The following is an 18961-nucleotide window of genomic DNA, read 5'->3' on the forward strand; positions in this document are numbered from 1 at the left end:
GCAGAAAGTTGGAAAACAATCTTTATAGCAAATGTCTCTGACAAAATCCTCCTATCTCAAATATATGAAGATTAAGTCAAATTTATAAGAAGATAAACTATGTCCCAATTGTTAAATGATCAAAGGTATGTACAGGCAGTTCTCAGATGACAAAAATCCAAGTTATCTAAGGCATATGAAGAAGTGCTCTAAATCACTTTTGATTAGAGAAATGCAAATTAAAGTTACTCAGGTACCATTTCACATATATCAAATTGGCTAATATGACAAAAAATGAAAATGATAAATGTTAGAGAAGATATGGAAAAATTAGGACACTAAAGCATTGTTAATGAAGTTATGAATACCAACCATTTTGGTGAACAATTTGACATTATACCCAAAGGAAAGGGTAACCAAACTGTACAGACTTTTTCATGCAGCAATACTACTACTATCCCAAAGAGATCATTAAAAAACGAAAAAGGACCAATATGTGCAAAAATATTTATAGCAGACCTTTTTGTGGTGGCAAAATATTGCAAAGTTAAGGGATGCCCATCAATTGAGAAATGGCTAAACAAGCTGTGGTATATTAAGAGAATGGGTTGAAGGAACTAGCAATGTTTAAAAATCTCAAGAAAGGTACCATCTCACACTTCTCAGATTGGCTAAGATGACAGGAAAAGGTGAAAATAAATGTTTGAGAGGATATGGGAAAAGTGGGACATTAATGCATTGTTGGTGGAGTTAGTCGTGTTGCTGGAGAGTAATTTGGAACTATACTCAAAGGGCTATAAAATTGTGCAAACCCTTTGGTCCAGCAGTGCCTCTGACTGGGCCTATATCCCAAAGAGATCATACAGGAGGGAAAGAGACCCACTGCCCATTAATTGGGGAATGGCTGAAGTTATGGTACATGAATGTAATGGAATATTATTGTTCTATAAAAAATGATGAATAGGTTGATTTTAGAAAGACCTGGAAAGATTTATATGAACTGATACAATGTGAATTGAAGCAAGCTTACTCAAGAAAACATTATATACAGGAATAGCAGGATTGTGCAATGATAAACAATGATAGACTTGATTCTTTCTCAGCGGTTCACTGATCCGAGACAATCTCAATAAACTTTGGATGGAAAATATCATTCATATCCAGAGAGAGAATGATGGAGATTGAATGTAGATAAACACATACTATTTTCACATTTTTTTGTGTGGTTTTCCTTTTTCTTATTTTTCTCTCCCAACATGATACATGTAAAAATATATTTTAAAAAATTTTAAAGAATGTACATATATAACCAAAAAGAGTTTTTTACATGTAACCAGTGGAAATAAAAATAATTTTTAAAAATGTTTAAAGAAAAAGATCTTTAAAAGCAGAAAAAACCAAATGAGGAGGAAAAAAAGTCTCAAGAAAAATGATTAGGGAAGGAAAGGGAGGGAAGAACATAAAAAGTAATCTCTTGAGAGCTATACATGGAAAAGGAATTAAATTTGTTCACTTAAGCTCCAGACGGCAGGTTTAACAATTATAATTGAAAGTTACACAAAACTAAATTCAGGCTTTATATAAGGAAATGTCTCCTTACAATTAAAGCTATCCAAAGGACAATAAGTCTTTTCGTTAGAGTCATGACTTCTTCATCAAAGGTTCAATTAGAAGTTGGGATTTCCGGGGTGGGGGTGGGAAAGGGGGGAGGGAGAGAAATTGGGACTTATGGGGAAGTAAAGAGGCATTCAGCTGAGCTCTCCCTACTATTCCCCTCCAAACAATTTTAAAATAATACTTTAAACCAAACTCTGGCAGAGTCAACAAAAGATCAGAGTGAAACTACACTTCGATTCCCATTCAAGTTTCCATAATTCTCTTTCTGGATGCAAATGGCTCTTTCCATCATAGGGGTATTGGAACTGCCTTGATTCACCTCATTGTTGAAAAGAATCTAGTCCATCACAATTGATTGTCATTCAGACTTGTTGTTGCTATGTACAATGTTCTCTTGGTTCTATTCACTTCATTCAGCATCAATTCATGTAAATCTTTCCAGGCTTTTCTGAAATCAGCTGCTTATCATTTCTTATAGAACAATAATATTCCATTATATTCATATACCATAATTTATTCAACCATTCCTCAACTGAGAGGCATCCATTCAATTTCCAGTTTTTGGATGATAAAAGAGATCTGTGACATGAAGGAGGAAGCTGGCCCAGAGTCCACATGGAGGAACTACTAGTGATCATATTAGATACTGATAATAGAAGCAGCAGCAATTTTAGGAGCTTTCAAATCAGAGACAGTAAGTTGACAGAGTCAACTGGTCAGAAAAAGATCATGATTTTGCTAACTCACAACTTTCCCAATAGCACATTAGTATTCCACACCCTTTCACATTATTTTATCTTTTAAAAAATTATGTAGGGGCAGTTAGATGGCACAGTGGATAGAGCACCAGCCCTGAAGTCAGGAGGACCTGAGCTCAAATCTGGCCTCAGACACTTAACACTTCCCAGCTTGTGACCCTGGCTGGGCAAGTCACTTAACCCCAATTGCCTCAGCAAAAAAAAAATGTAATGATATAATGCACAGATTTGACCTCCATGGATTTCTTAACCTCTCCAAAGAAAAAGGAAGGGAGGGGAATATGAGCCAAGATTTTTCATTTTAATTTTGCATTTAGGTTTTGTTTGCAGTTATTTCTTTTTCTATTGCTAGGATATCATATTGTTACTTTATACAAATATAAGTTCATATAAATCTTTCCATGCTTTTGTATTCATCATGTTCTTTGATAATTACTGCTCAATAATATTCTGTTAGGTTCATTCATGTACTTTACTTTGTTTTCCTCATTATCTAATTGATGGGCATCTACTTCAATAACACAAAAATATTATATTTTGATGTATATAAGAACTTGTTTTTATTGACTTCTTACCTGACAAAGGAATTTCTGGGTCAGTAATCATTTTGTATAATTTCTAATTGCTTTCCAGAATAGTTGGATCACAATTCAATCAACAACATGTGCTTGTTCTTCTACAATCCCTTCATCATGGACTATTCCTATCTTTTGTCAATTTGTTGGATGTGAACTGAAACATCTGGGTTGTTTCAATTGTTTTAGTTGTATTTTTTGTTAGTGATTTGGAGAATTTGTTCATAGGACTTTGAAAAATGAACTTTTGCTGATTAAAAAGAGATTACAGCAGAATGCCTGTGTTAACACTTGATGCAGGACCAGAAACTTGCCTATACCCACTTCTAGGTCATAATCTGAGGACAGAGAGGAGTACTTTTGGTGAAGGGGGAATGGAAGCCCTGAGGAATAATATCACTTCCAGTCCCAAGAGATCAAGGGCCTTCCCCAGGTAAGGACCAATGTACATATCAATAGAGTAGTGACCACACCTCTCCTAAAGTCACAACATCTTAGAAGCACCAAAAATTCTCCAAACCCCAGAACTACCTCTAAAAATAGCAATGAAAAAAAGGATGAACCTTGAGACAGAGCCTCTCCCACCATGATGGGACTAGTCCCAACATTAATGTAAAATTCCAAATGGAAATTATATTATAATAATGAACTACATAAAAAAGTTCTGAGACATAGCTAACAGAGTCTTCAGAATGCAGGGTGGAGAGAACTCACATACCTATAAGCATACATTAATAAAATAGAAAAAAAGGATCAATAAACTATGTATTTTTTTAAATTAGAAAACCAACAAACAAAACTAAAATTTTAAAAGTGAAAAATAGATGAATTATAAACAAACCAATATTGTATTAGAAATGCTAGCTTTGGCAATAAGAGATGAAAAAGGAGATTAAAGAAATTAAAGTAGGTAATGAAGAAACCAAATTATCACTCTTTGCAAATGATATGATGGTATACTTACAGAACCCCAGAGAATCTACCAAAAAGCTATTAGAAATAATCCATAACTTTAGCAAACTTGCAGGATACAAAATAAATCCACATAAATCATCAGCATTTTTATACATCACTAACAAAACCCAACAAGAGATACAAAGAGAAATTCCATTTAAAATAAGTGTTGATAGCATAAAATATAAAATTAAATTAAAAAAGGGAAAGGGACCCACATGTGCAAAAATGTTCGTGGCAGCCCTTTTTGTAGTGACTAGAAACTGGAAATTGGATGCCCATCAATTGGAGAATGGCTGATTAAATTGTGGTATATAAATATTATGGAATATTATTGTTCTGTAAGAAATGACCAGCTAGATGATTTCAGAGAGGCCTGGAGAGACTTACATGAACTGATGCTAAAGGAAGTGAGTAAAACCAGGAAATAATTGTACTTCAAACTTGCAACAACAATATTATACAATGATCAATTCTGATGGATGTGGCTCTTTCCAACAATGAGATGATTGAGGCCAGTTCCAATAGTCTCATGATAAAGAGAGCCATCTACATCCAGAGAGAGGACTGTGGGAACTGAGTGTGGCCCACAACACAGTATTCTCAGTCTTTTTGTTGTTTTTCACTTGCATTTTGTTTTCTTATTCATTTTCTTTCCTTTTTTTATCTGATCTTTCTTGTACAGCAAGAAAATTGCATAAATATGTTTATGGATTTAATATATATTTTAACATGTATAACATATATTGGATTGCTTGCCATCTAGGGGAGGGAGTAGGAGGAAAGAGGGGAAAATTTGGAACACAAGGCTATGCAAGGATAAATGTTGAAAAATTATCCATGCGTGTTTTGAAAATCAAAAGCTTTAATAATAAACAAATTAATAAATGCTTATCCACAAGCAAAATTAAGAAAAGGAAAAGGAAATGGGGGAAGATAAATGATAAATTGTTTCAAATATATAGATGATACTCATTTTTTATTTCAAGTTTAATTGGGTATTAGTACTCATGATCTGACTTCAATTTAGTTCTTTCCTCCAAAGATACAGATTGCAGTCCATCTATGTCTGACTATTCTCTGTGACTCTTGCCCTGTCCCGTATCCAGCTGATTTTCTAAAGAGCATCAACCCAACACTCTGGAAACCCTTAATTCCTCCTAATAATGTGAGAGTACCAGTGGAGTACTCTGGCTGTCCTGTCATTCCTCAGATATCATCCAGATAATCAGGCCACCTTCTTTTCAAATCATACAATTCCTCCATGGTTACAAGTTACAGTCTTCTCACACTTGTCCATGCCTCTACTTCCCTCTCTGTGCTACTTCATTTAAAGTTAAATTTAAGACAAACCCCTTGCTTTAAAAATGAAAGCCCCATCTCTGCAAGAACAACTTCCCATATCTTGACAGCCATTAGCTCTAGTTGCCAAGGACAGTCAAAGACTTACCCAGGTCACGCATCCAACACAATCTGCATCCACTTTCCAGAACAGGGATTCCAAGGCTTCATCAGTCACAGATGGAAACGTCTCCTTCATCACCTTTTGAAAACCTTTTATGTCCAAAGCTGAAAATGGGAGATTAATATGGTCAATAAATATTTACTAATCATCTACTCTCCTGGAAGACCCATTCTAGAATAGTCAAGTAGCCAAGAAAAGCCACCTGCAGCCCAGGGAGCAGTGGCGGAACATGAGAGATTTGGGGAATCATCAACATCCCTACTCACATTCAGAAGACAAGCTACTCTGCATGAGAAGGTGGCTATTAGAACTGAGACAGGCAATTTGATTATAGAAACAGCACTAAGTAGTAAAAGACACTAAGTCCAACTGCAGAGGATCTAGAATCCAGGCACAGGCTGTTCTGAGCTGAATGTGTGACCTGGGGAACAGGGCAATGATATATATTTATATAGTACTTAAAGATTTAAGGAGGGTTTTCTGAACAAAAACTCTGTCAGACAGTTGCCACCATCACAATCTCTCTGGGCCTCCAATTTTACCTCTACATAAATGATAGTGGAGTAGGAAGAGATAAAGAAGGTTAAGTGAGCCCAAAGTTCTTTATCTTTTTTGAGTGACAAGCCCCTCTCTTTCACAATCTGGTAAAACCCATGGATTTCTTAAAATAATGTGTTTTTAAATGTACAAAGTAAAATTCATAAGATTTCAAAAAACACCAAAGGTAAGCAAAATTAAAGATTTTTTTTTTCACTCAAGCTCACAGAACCTCTTAAATATAACATGAGGTTATATTGGGAAATCTCTGGATCCCAGATTAAGAAACCCTGGCCAAAGGATCCTAAACAAAGTTGGAATGAACTTCAGAACTTAGTTCACTTCCATCTTATTATAGAGATAAAGACATAGAAGTTCAGGAGAGTGAGATGACATGCCCAAGGTCCTGCAAATAAACAGTGTTAGAGGTGAACTTTGAGTCCAGGTACTCTCCTGGGCTGTAGACCACAGTGCCTATTCTCCTGCGCCATCATCTCCAAGGTGTAGCTCTAGAGTTCTGTGATTCTAATCCTACTATACAAAGTTGGCTGTTCTGATGTTACATTGTCAGTTCTTTGAGGGAAGAATCTATTTTTGCCTCTTTCTATATCCCTAGTACTGAGCACATGCCCAGCACATAAGCTTAATAAATGTTTGTGGAATTGAAATGGAGATGGATTTTTTGGATGGGACCTGTGAATGCATTGATGTAAATAATTCTCAGTGAGAAAACTCTGTCAATATAATATCTGCTCTAACCTAGAACAAGAAAATTTTAAGTTACTGGCCCAGAGTAACACGACCAACATGTGTCACCGATAAGCCTAAGATGTCTTGTCTCTGCAACTAACATGTTTATTAAACTAAGGAAAAGTTGATTTCTTTCTCCTCAATTAACCAACCCATCACCAATCCTCCTCTTTCTTATTCCTCTCTATGTATGTCTCACACACACACACACACACACACAACACACACACATACACACACACACACACACACACAGAAACTGAATCAAAGTAGTTTTACCTCCAGTGGCATCTGCAGTTTTTTCAAACATTTCCTCCAACATTTGTAGTTTTTCTTGGTTAATAATACATGATTCTTTATCTGGCTGAGAGCAGGAAGACTGACTAGTTATAATTGTCTCAGATCTAGCTCGGTTCTTTCTTGATCTATCTGATTTAACAGACTAGAAGAGAAAAGGGTTTCATTTTTAAAAGCACAATCAATTTAAAAAGAATTTTAAACAAATCTTACTGGGAGGGGAAATTGACTGCCTCTGGTGTTATAAGTTGATATATAAGAATTAAATCAAAGCCCTTAGAACTGAAGGAGTAGAGTTGTGAACTGATATTGGAAAACAATTTGGAACTACAGCGAAAGGGTTATAAAACTGCATACCTTTTGATCCCCCAAAACTAGTAGGTCTGTCCCAAAGAGATCTTTTTAAAAGGGAAAAGGACCAATTTATATGAAAATATTTATAAAAAATCTTTTTGTGGTGACAAAGAATTGGAAATTGATGCCCACCAACTGGGGATGATTGAATAAATGGTGGTATGTGATTGTTATGGATGATTTCAGAAAAACCTGGGCTTACACAAATTGGAAAGTGAAGTGACTAGAACCAAGAGAACACTGTACATAGTAAGAGCAGTACTGTACAATGATCAACTATTCTTAACTATTTTCAGCAATGATCTAAGATAATTCCAAAGGACTTATGATGAAAAATACTATCCACCTCCAGAGAAAGAACTGATGGAGTCTGAATGCAGATCAAAGCATGCTATTTTGCACTTTATTTTTTCATGTTTTGAGTTTTTTTTTTGTCTGTGTCTTCTTTTACAATATGACTAAAACAGAAATATATTTTACATGATTGTACATCTATAACCTATGTCGAATTACTTACCATCTCAGAGAGGGAGGGAAAGAATTTGGAATTCAAAATTTTAAAAAATGAATGTCAAAAATTATTTAATTTTTTAAAATTTTTTAATAAAAAAGAATTGAATGATCAATGAATACAGGTAATCTAGTCTGGACCCTTGTCTCCAGTCAGGCATTATTCTCCTTCCTAATCTCTACTTCTTGGCTTCTTTCAAAACTTACCTAAAGTGTCATCTCCTCCAGCAAAGTCTTTTCTCCCCAACCTCACTGCTGACTTCCCAGAGAGACTTTCTATTAAGTTTACCTTATGCATCTGCTTTGTATGAGTTTCACATATACTTACAAATGTATATGTGGTCACTAGAAATACAAGCTCTTTAAGAACACAGAGCATTTCATTTCTTTATTTGTATCTCCAAAACTTAGACAAGAACCTAGGCTCAATTGATTTATCATCCCCATTACTCAGCTGACACAAAAGAGATCCAGAGAAATGACTTGTATAAAGTCATGCTCAGCCAGCATTAAATGCCAAAATTAGAAAAATCAAAAGATTCTTTAAATCGGAAGCCACATTATTAGTCAATCACTGATCACAACATAGTATTTTCACCTTTTTTGTTGTTTGATTGCTTTTTTTTTCTTTTCTCATTTTTTCTCCTTTTAATCTGATTTTTCTTGTGCAACATGTTAAATGTGGAAATTTAGAAGAATTACACATGTTTAACTATATTGGATTTTTTGCTGCCTGGATGGGGAGGAAAGGAAGGGAGAAAAATTTGGAACATAACATTTTGCAAAGATGAGTGTTGAAAACTATCTTTGCATCTATTTTGAAAATATTTTTTTTTTAAAGAGGCAAACTTGGAAGGTAGGGCGGAGTCAACCACTGTAATCCTTGCACAAGCCTAATTGAATATACTTGAAAATTTGATAAATAAACCTTCTAAACCTTCATTCAATATAAATGTTCAATGGAAAAAAGTCAAATGATTCCAAATTAACTGTAGATTAAAGTCTATACTATTGCACTAAGAAGTCAATTCCAAGTTCAAATTTCATGTAGAGTGGAAAAACACTAGAATTGGGTTCAGGTCCTGACTCTGCCACATATATATAAATAAACATGGGCAAGTTATATAACTTCTCAGATGCTGTTTCCTCTGCTATTAAAATGAGGCTGGAATAGATGATTTCTAAGGTTTCTTTCGAGCTCTAACATATAATTTTGCTCCTTCCTATTGAACTTTTTATTCTCCTATACTGACCTTGCTCAAGCTAGTCCTTCAATTAATCCCCAAAGACTGTAAGAAGCTCATATCCACCTCCTCTTCTCAGGACTATAGATTTAGAGATAAAAGGCCCTTGGAGAATAATTAGTCCAATCCCCTCATTTTATAGATAGAGGCAGTGAAGAGAGTTAGAGTTCCTTTGACACTACCTGTGATTTTTTCCATACTGCCTTCCTGGCTCTTGATGTTCCCCCTCTCCTTGTAATTCTCTTCACAATGGCCTTTCCTTACCCAAACCAACCCACACTTTAAAAACTGCCCCTTCCCAATAGCTTCAAGATAAGTTCACACCTGAAGGAGGGCAGCCAGTTAGAAAGAAAAAAAAGAAAGAAAGAAAGAACGGAAGAAAGGAAGGAAGGAAGGAAGGAAGGGAAAGAAAGAAAGAAAGAAAGAAATATGGCACAGAGAAACTCTATAGGTTCATAGTTTACCAGCTGCTCTTCACACACAAAATTCCACGTTCTATGTCCCCTATGTCTGGAATGTACTCTCTCCCCACCTCTACTTCAAAAGTCATAGTTTCCTTCCAAGTTTAATTCAATGTTTTGATATCTACACCAGGGAGAGAGAAAAAAACCTATAGACCAATTTCTGTAATGAATGTTGATGCAAAATTTTCAAATAAAATAAATACTACCAAATTTAGCTCTAATGCCATTTCCTACATCAGGTCTTTTCTGATCCTTTCTTTAAACCCCCAACCCTCAACCAGTAAGATGACTTCCTTACCTTGCAATAGAAGGTATGTTTTCTGGATTTTTCATTCCCAAATGTTTTCTTTGACCTAAAATTAGGAATCAAAAGCAGTTTGACAATGAGTTTCGTGTGGAAAGACTGGACAAGAATCTTAAACTCAGTCAATCAGAACATAGGAGAATGAAGCCAGAGCTACGAATCAATTCTGTCATGGGCCAGTTAGCCATGGTCCTGTTCAAATACAGAAGCTGAACCCCATGTTCTTGGCAAATCCACTCAAAAAACACAGGCCTATAATTACTCTATTAATTTTAGAAAAGAGATCATTGGACTGAGAGTTAAGATGCCTGGGTTTGAAACCCTGCTCCAACATTACAAACAATATGACAAGTCTTTGACCCTCAGTTTTCTCATTTAATAATCTCAGAGAGATAACTAAAAAAAAGAAAAGAAAAGAAAAAAAAAGAAATGTTCCTTCCTTACAAACATGACCAAGTACTAAATTCAAATATAATTTGAATTAAGGAGATTTTCTACACATGTGGCCTTTTGGATTTTCAACATGAATGCTATGCTTTGTCAAAGGCTTTTTCTTAAATATACAAGATGGCAATAGAGCACTGGATCTAGAGTCAGGAAGAACTGAGTTCAAATCCAATCTCAGTTTTGTGAACTGAGAAAATCATTTAACCTGTTTGCCACAGTTCCCTCAACTGTAAAATGTAGATAATGACAGCACCTCCATCTCAGGATTGTTGTGAGAATCAAATGAAATTTTCTAAAGAACTAGGAAAAAGTTTGGCACATAGCACTTAGTAATGTTATCAATAATTTGGATAAAGTTCTGGACACTCCCTTTTAGGAAAGTGAGCTAAAAAGTATACAAAAGGCAACCAGGATGATCACAGGCATTAAAGATGGTGCCATGTGAGGATCAGCTAAATGAACTGGGAAAGTTGAACTTGTATGAAATTAGACTTGAAGGAACAGATACAATGAAGGATATAGGATATATATATATATATATATATATATATATATATATATATATATATATAGGATAGAGGCAAACCTGTTTGCCTCAGTTTCCTCATCTGAAAGCTGGAGTCATACCACTCCAGTATCTTTGCCAAGAAAACTCTAATTGGGGTCAGGAAGAGTTGGTCATGGCTGAAATTAATAAACAACACCAACAAAAGGAGAATGGAATAAATTTCTTATTGGCCTCAGAACAGAGCAAAGAGCAAAGGGTGAAGGCTGCAAAGAGACAGTGTAAGTTCGAGACAAAGAAAAACTTCCTAGAATTTTCCTAAAAGGAGCTAACAGGCTCTCCTCACCTGAGGTTGTCAAGAAAAGGCTGGATGGTTTCACACAGGGACTGCTTTACAATTTTTGCTCATATAAAAGCTGATCTAAATGACTAATGAAGTGTCTTACAACTGTAATGTTATAACCTTTAAGTGCAACTTCCCCTGTGAAAACCTTCCTGATCTCCTCTAATTCAGTAATTTCTCCCTCTCTGAGCTCCTTTTTTTTAACATTAAAAAAAAAAAAAAACAGTAAAGTGATATATATCATTAACTTTTATTCCTGAATTTCCCCCCTCTCCCCATTGAGACTATAAATGCTTTGAGGTCTAGCATGCTTCTAGGAACTCTTAGGAATTACTTTTAGGAATAAACTCTTGGGAAACTTGATCAAATCAGTTTCTGCAGTATCTCCATTTCCCCCTTTCTTTTTTCTTAAACAAAATGATTATTGAAATCTTTTGGTTTTTATTATCAAAATTTCTCCCACTATTTTTCTGTCTATTCCATTCCAGAGAGTCAATCCATATATTAATAATTAAGTCATTGATTATCATGTTACATATATTTTCTTTTTATATAAATATATATTTAATATGTAATTTATTATATATAACATTAAATAATTTTTTTAAAAAGAAAATTCAGTAAACTATGATACAAGATTCTCAGCTGACAAGGTAAAGTCAAGATCCATCACTTAGACCCATACATGTACATGCTAATGGCTCAGAGATTTAAGTAATTTGCCAAGTACATAGTCAAGTGGGGATATGAACTCAAGGCCTGTGATTCAAATCTCTCCTTCCATCCTTAGAACCTATATGAATTTAGGTAAATCACTTAACTTGCCCCTGACCCATTTTCTCATCTATAAAATGAGAGAGGTTACAGAACAGCCTGATTTTGACTACACCAAGCTGCCTGTTGAATTAAATTGATTAAATTCATGTGGAATAAGTTTTTGATGTTCTTGCTAAAAATTGTTTAAAGCCTGAGTCAATGGTGTTATAACATTGAGTCAGTTGGGGACAGAAGGGACAATCAAGGGAGAAGGGTCTAAATTAAGAATTCCAACTTCTACCCACCAAGAAACAGACCCTGCTAAGCATAGTAATGTTCACTCTCTAGTGGCCAACATTTATTTCCATTCTGCTTAGCCTGTACTTCAATGACTTTCAAAAACAGTCCATTTTGTTACCTTAGCTATAATGACTTCCTTACCTTGCAAGACGAGGTGCTTTCTTTGAATTTTTCATCCTCAGATGTTTTACTTGACCTAAAGTTAAGAATCAAAACCTGTTTAACAATGAGTTTTGTGTGGAAACACTGGGTAAGAAGTTTAAACTCAAATCAATCGGAACATAGTGAGAATGAGACCAGAGTCATGAATTCACCCCTTTAAGGAACCAGTTAGCTTTATAGTGTTTGAGATAGAGAAGCTGAATTCCATGTTCTTGGAAAAAGAGGCTTATCATAACTATTTTTTTTTTAAGAAGTCACAGGAGTATTAGAAGAAATATTCCTTCTTTACAAACATTAACAAGTATTGAAATCAAATATATGCTTCTGACCATATTAAAGAGTTTTTCTGCTTCCGTGTTCTTCAAGTTTTCAGCATGAATGCTATATTTTTTAAAAGGCTTTTTCTTGAAGTCTTGAATCAGCTAGGTAGCATTAGAGCACTGGCCTGGAGTCAGAAAGACTTGAGTTCAAATTCAGACTCAGACACTTAGCTTTATAACCTGGGAAAGCTACAATCTCTGTTTGCCTCAGTTCTCTCAAATATAAAATACAGATATCTCTCAGAATTGTGAAATGAAATATCAAATTAAATATTTATAAAGCCTTAGGACAGTACATGGCACAGAAAGGATATGGATATAATTGCTTATTCCATTCCCCTTTCTACTGAAATAATCATATGGTTCTTGCTTTGTTTCAATAAGTAATTGTGCTAATTGTTTTTCCATGCTGAATCAACTTGCACTTATTCCCCAGAGAATCCAATTTGTCTCAGTAAATGGCTTTCTAGATTCTCAAGATTGCTACTGTAGCTTCCTTGTGTGGATTTTAGGTAAAATTTTTGCACCGATATTCATTAGTTTGAAGAATATTCATTGTCTTATTTTTATTATTTCTCTCTCCTTGATTTGGGCATCAGGACAATATCCTGAGTTCAAATCTAGCCTCAGACACTAGCTAAAGCTCCAGCCCTGTTTGCCTCTATTTCCTCATCTGCAAACTGGAAAAGGAAATGGCAAACTGCTGCAGTACCTTTGTCCTCCCCCTCCAAAAAGTCATGAAGAATCAGACATGACTAAAAAGATAAAACAATAATTGTAGGATAGAATTTATCTGCAAATTCATCTAGCCTGAGAAGTTTCTTCCTTTATAATAGCTCATTTATTTGCTCAAATTCATTTTCTGAGACTGCATTAAGATCTCCATTCTTAGTTTGGTTTTTTGTTGTTATTATTTTTAATTCAGGTATTTATTTTTGGAAATTCTCATTAACTTCCTTTGAATTCTCAATTTTTTCTTTTTATGTTATGTACTTAAATCTGTTCCACAGCTCGACTACTCAATTTTTTAATTAGTACCAAATCATTTTGATAATTGCTTTGTAATACAGTTTAAGATCTTGTACTGCTAGACCTTTTTTTTTTTTTTTTTTGGTCTCAATTCCTTTTAATTTTATAGTCTACATTCACTCAAACAAAATTTTCCAATATAAATCTAACTTGGCCATACTGTATAATCTTTAAAAAATATTATAGCCTATTTGTTACATTTTATTTAAAATGTTTATATCAATGGTCATTAGGGATTTAGGTCTGTAGTTTTCTTTCTCTACTTTGTCTCTCCCGAGTTTAATTATCAAAATTATATTGTTAAAGAGGGTATGGAAAAATTGAGACACTAAGCGAACTGTTGGTGACATCATGATATAGTCCATCTGTTCTGGAAAGTAATTTGGAATTATGCCCAAGCTGCAATCAAATTGTGCATATTCTTTGATGCAGCAATACCAATACTAGGTCTGTATCCCAAAGAGATCATAAAAAAGGGAAAAGGAGTGATGTGCAAAAATATTTATAGTAGCCCATTTCATGATGGCAAAGAATTAAAAAATGAGGGGATGTCCATCAATCAGGGAGTGGCTGAACAAGTTTTGGTATATGAATGTAATGGAATAATATACAGTAATAAATGATGAGCAAATTTCAAAAAAATTTGAAAAGACGTGTACAAACTGATACAAAGTGAAATGAGCAGACCAAGAAAACATTATACACAGTGTATCAATATCATTGTGAGATGATCAATTATGAACAATTTAGCTTTTCTCAGCAATACAAAGATACATAATGATCCAAGACAAGTACAAAGGACTCATGATGAAAAATGCTAACCACATCCAGATAAAGAACTGATGGGCTGTGAATGCAAATTGAAGCATATTTTTTTCACTTTATTTTTTTTTCTTTTGATCTATTTCTTTTTTTCACAACTGTGATTAATGTGGTAATTCTTTACATAGTTGCACATATATAACCTATATCAAATTGCCTACCATTTTCAGAAAAGGGAGGGATAGAAAAAAATTTGAAACTCAAAATCTTGTAAAAATGAATTCTAAGTTAGCAAACTTATTATCAAAATATCTATAAATATGTATAGACTCCCTTAAATGCAAATGTTTTTGTGTATACCTGTTTATTTACATTGTGTCCCCATTTAATAAAACAGCTTCTTTGCCTCCACTCTATTTTTATATAGATGTGTTTTTTAAGTGTATTTTAGAAATAAATATTTTCTTTTAAAGAAAAAAGAATGCTAAAAATTGTCTTGAAATATAATTGGGGAGGGGGAAGAAATAAACTACTACCCCAAATTTTTTTAAAATAAGAGTTATATTATGGAAAGAAGCCCTTTCTTTTCTTCTTTTCTCAATTTACATATAACTAATTTTGAAAGTTTTATAAAATTCACTAGTAAGCTTATCTGGTTTTCGTGTTCCCTCCACCTCTTTGGAATTTTATTTATGACTTATTCAACTCTTTTTTCTCACACTAGATTTCTTCTGTTAGTCTGGGTAGTTTATACATTTTATCTATCAGTTTTGTTGGTATATAATTGAACAAATATCTTTATTTCTTCAAATGTGAAATCTTAATTGTTGACATGTAGAATATGGGTTTCTTCTTTTTGAAAATCAGATTATTCTTTATTAGTTTTTTTTTTCATTTCAATAGCATTTTTGTATTTTAATCTTGTTAATCTCTTGATTTTCAGAATTTTTGTCTATTTTAAATTTTTTTACTTGTCTTTGTTTTTTTTGTTGCAAACCCAATTCATTGCTTTATTATTTTCTTTTATTGATAATGTTTAGATATATAAAAATCCCCCTTAAGAACTGCATTAGCTATATTCCCCAAGTTTTTGTATGTTCTATCCCATAAAGCTTTTGTATGCTCATTGTCATTTTCCTTGATGAAGTAGTTTCCATCCTTTGATCCACTCTTCTTTAGTATTCAGTCTTCAATTAATTTTAATTCTTTTTTCCCAATAGTTTTATTGCATTGTGATCAGTATGGACACATTTATCATTTCTGCTTTTGGTAAGTAAGGTTTTTATGCCCCAATACATGTTTAATTTTTGTGAAGTTTATATATATGATTGAGAAAGAATACAAATTTGTGTTCCCATTTAGAATTCAGAGAGCTACTATATCTAATTTTTCTAAAGTTCTATTTGTATCCTTAAACTTCTTTCTTGTTTAGCTTTTTCTTAGATTCCTCTAGGTCTGAAAGGGATACCTTTCAAGTGAGATCCTACTATTTAACTGTACTTTGATTATTTACTTTTCCCTACAATATGATTAACCTTCCTTTTAAATATTAATAAGACTAGCTAGGTGGTGCAGTGGGTAGCAGAATGAGCCCAGTGTCAAAAAGATCCTGTTTCAAATTTGGCTGTGTGATGCTGAGCAAGTCACTGAGCTTCTATTTGCCTTAATAAATTGGAGAAATTAACAGATCAAGTATCTTTGCAAAGAAAACTCCAAATGGGTTCACAATGAATCAGACACTACTAAACAATTAAATATTAAGATGTTATGCTGTTCAGCATAAATAAGTATTACCATAGATATTGATTCATAAGCAATGGTACTTTTAAGAAAAATGTCATTTCTATGCTTATTTTTTGTCAATATTTAGACATTTAAAGATTGTACTCTGGCCTTTTTTAGTTCATATGAAGTAAAATAGAATCTCTTCCAGTCCCTCATTTTAACTTTATGTGAATTTTTGTGTTTCAAGTGAATTTCTTGTAAATAATATTGCTGGATTGCTCTCTAATCCATGTTGTTACACATTTCCATTTTACTTTCAAATTCATCTTATTCACCTTCATAATTATCATTATGGTGCAATTCCCTCCATCTTGTATTTTTTTACTAACTTTTTCCCACTCTTTTACACTTAAAAATGTGATAAAAGGACTTTGCCTAATATGTGTGATCTATAAACAAAGTAATGCTTCCTTTCTATTATATCTCTTCCATTTCCCTTACCCCATCCCTGATCCCAGATTTTTACTTTCTTCCCTTTAATTTATTAAATGTTTCCCTCTGGCATTAGTTTCTTTTATGACTACTCCCTTACCTATCCTGCCTTCTCTCTTAAACCTTATTCTTACCATCTCTTACTTCCCTATTTCAGTTTAATCTATTTCTGTTCCATGAACTGCACGTACATTACTATGTTCAAACTTCCTCTTCTCAGTGCAGATGAAAGTGAGATTCTTGGAATGCCTGTTCCCCCCAACCTTCTCATCCACATTTGAATACCTTTTATCTCACTCACCCATTATGTAAGATTATGATCTTCCTCTCTAATAGAGTTCCTTATCCATTTTATTTGTTATCTTTTAATTAAAAACAGAAAAACATCCACACCAGCCTTTGCTTTTTTTATTTAACTTTCTTGGTTGTAATTCTTTTTCTTTTGTCTTTTGGATGATAACTCCCCAAGTTTTGCCTTATTTGACAATGAGTTTTCAAGTCTTATGTGAATTAGCATGATGTCTGTTATTAGCTTTTTCTTTTTTTTTTTTCTTTCTTTTTTTTTTAGTAAAGCTTTTTATTTACAGAAAATACACATGGGTAATTTTTCCAACATTGACCCTTGCATAACCTTTTGTTGCAAATTTTCCCCTTCTTCCCCTCCCCTGTTTGGCAGGTAGTCCAATACATGTTAAATATGTTGAAATACATGTTAGATCCAATATGTGTATATATATTTATACAGTTATCTGGTTGCACAAGAATAATCAGATCAAGAAAGAAGAAAAAGAAAAACTGAGGAAAAAATGCAAGCAAATAACAGAGACTGAGAATGCTATGTTGTGAACCATGCTCAGTTCCCACAGTCCTCTCTTTGGATGTAGATAGTTCTCTTCATCACTGCACAAGTGTAACTGGTTCGAATCTCAATTTCAAAGAGAGCCACTTCCATCAGAATTGATCGTCAGATAGTCTTGTTGTCATGTATAATGATTTCCTGGTTTTGCTCATTTCCATTAACATCAGTTCATGTAGGTCTCTCCAAGACTCTCTGAAATCATCCTGCTGATTGTTTCTTATAGAACAATAATATTCCATAACATTCATATACCATAATTTATTCAGCCATTCTCCAATTGATGGATATCCATTCAGTTTCCAGTTTCTTGCCACAACAAAAAGAACTTCCACAAACATTCTTGTATATAGAGGTCCCTTTCCCTTCTTTAATATCCCTTTGGGATATAAGCCCAGTAGTAACACTGCTGGGTCAAAGGGTATGCACAATTTGATAACTTTTTGAGCATAGTTTCAAACTGCTCTCCAGAATGGTTGGATCCATTCACAGTTCTACCAACAACATATCAGTATCCTACTTTTCCCACATCCCCTCCAACATTTGTCATTATATTTTCCTGTCATCTTAGCCAATATGACAGGTATGTAGTGATATCTCAGAGTTGTCTTAATTTGCATTTTTCTGATCAATAATGATTTGGAGCACCTTTTCACATGGCTATAGTTTTAAGTTTCTTCATTGGAAAATTGTCTGTTCATATCCTTTGACCGTTTATTAATTGGAAAATGGCTTGAACTATTATAAATTTGAGTCAATTTTCTATATATATTAGAAATGAAGCCTTTATCAGAACCTTTGGATGTAAAAATGTTTTCCCAGTTTATTGCTTCCCTTCTAATCTTGTCTGCATTAGTTTTGTTTGTACAAAAACTTTTTAACTTAATATAATCAAAATTACCTATTTTATGATCAAAAAGGATCTCTAGTTCTTTTGTCACAAATTCCTTCCTCCTCCACAAATCTGAGAGGTAAACTATCTTACGTTCTTCTAATTTGTTTATATCATTCTTTACGTCTAGATCATGAACCCATTTTGACCTTATCTTGGTATACAGTTACCACTGTATACCTTTTTCTTCTTGATATAGTTACCACTGTATACCTTTTTCTTCTTTTTATACAGTTACCACTGTATACCTTTTTCTTCTTGGTCTTTTGCAGTATCTTTTCTTTGATCTGGGAGCTCTGGATATTAGCTATGCCATTCCTGAAACTTGATTTTATTTTCATTATGCTCTCCAGTTCTAAGACTCTGAGCAGTTTTCACTTATGATTTCTTGAAATATAATATTCAATATTGTCTTAGCTAATATGAGAACTGTTTGTTCTGTGTTAAGGAAAGGAACAGATACCTTGCAGAAGTGACAAATACTTTTGTTAAGGAATCGTACAAAGCTAAAGTTAAATGTTTTATTGTAAATAATATATGCACTATTTTAAACTTTAAATTGTT

The 18961-nt window shown here is 33.7% G+C and overlaps 1 protein-coding gene across 1 annotated transcript in view; it reads right to left on the minus strand.

The window, feature by feature from the left end:
- The window catches only part of EFCAB8 (EF-hand calcium binding domain 8), a 143586-nt gene that overhangs the window by 107992 nt on the left and 16633 nt on the right, over positions 1-18961 (minus strand). The window contains exons 2-5 of the mRNA XM_031954095.1: positions 12301-12355; positions 9803-9857; positions 6915-7077; positions 5334-5452 (exon numbers count right to left, since the gene is read on the minus strand). Coding sequence (XP_031809955.1) covers positions 5334-5452; positions 6915-7077; positions 9803-9857; positions 12301-12355 — 392 coding nt within the window. The remainder of the gene's footprint in view (positions 1-5333; positions 5453-6914; positions 7078-9802; positions 9858-12300; positions 12356-18961) is intronic.

Source organism: Sarcophilus harrisii, chromosome 2 (genome assembly GCF_902635505.1).
Source record: "Sarcophilus harrisii chromosome 2, mSarHar1.11, whole genome shotgun sequence".
Taxonomy (NCBI): domain Eukaryota; kingdom Metazoa; phylum Chordata; class Mammalia; order Dasyuromorphia; family Dasyuridae; genus Sarcophilus; species Sarcophilus harrisii.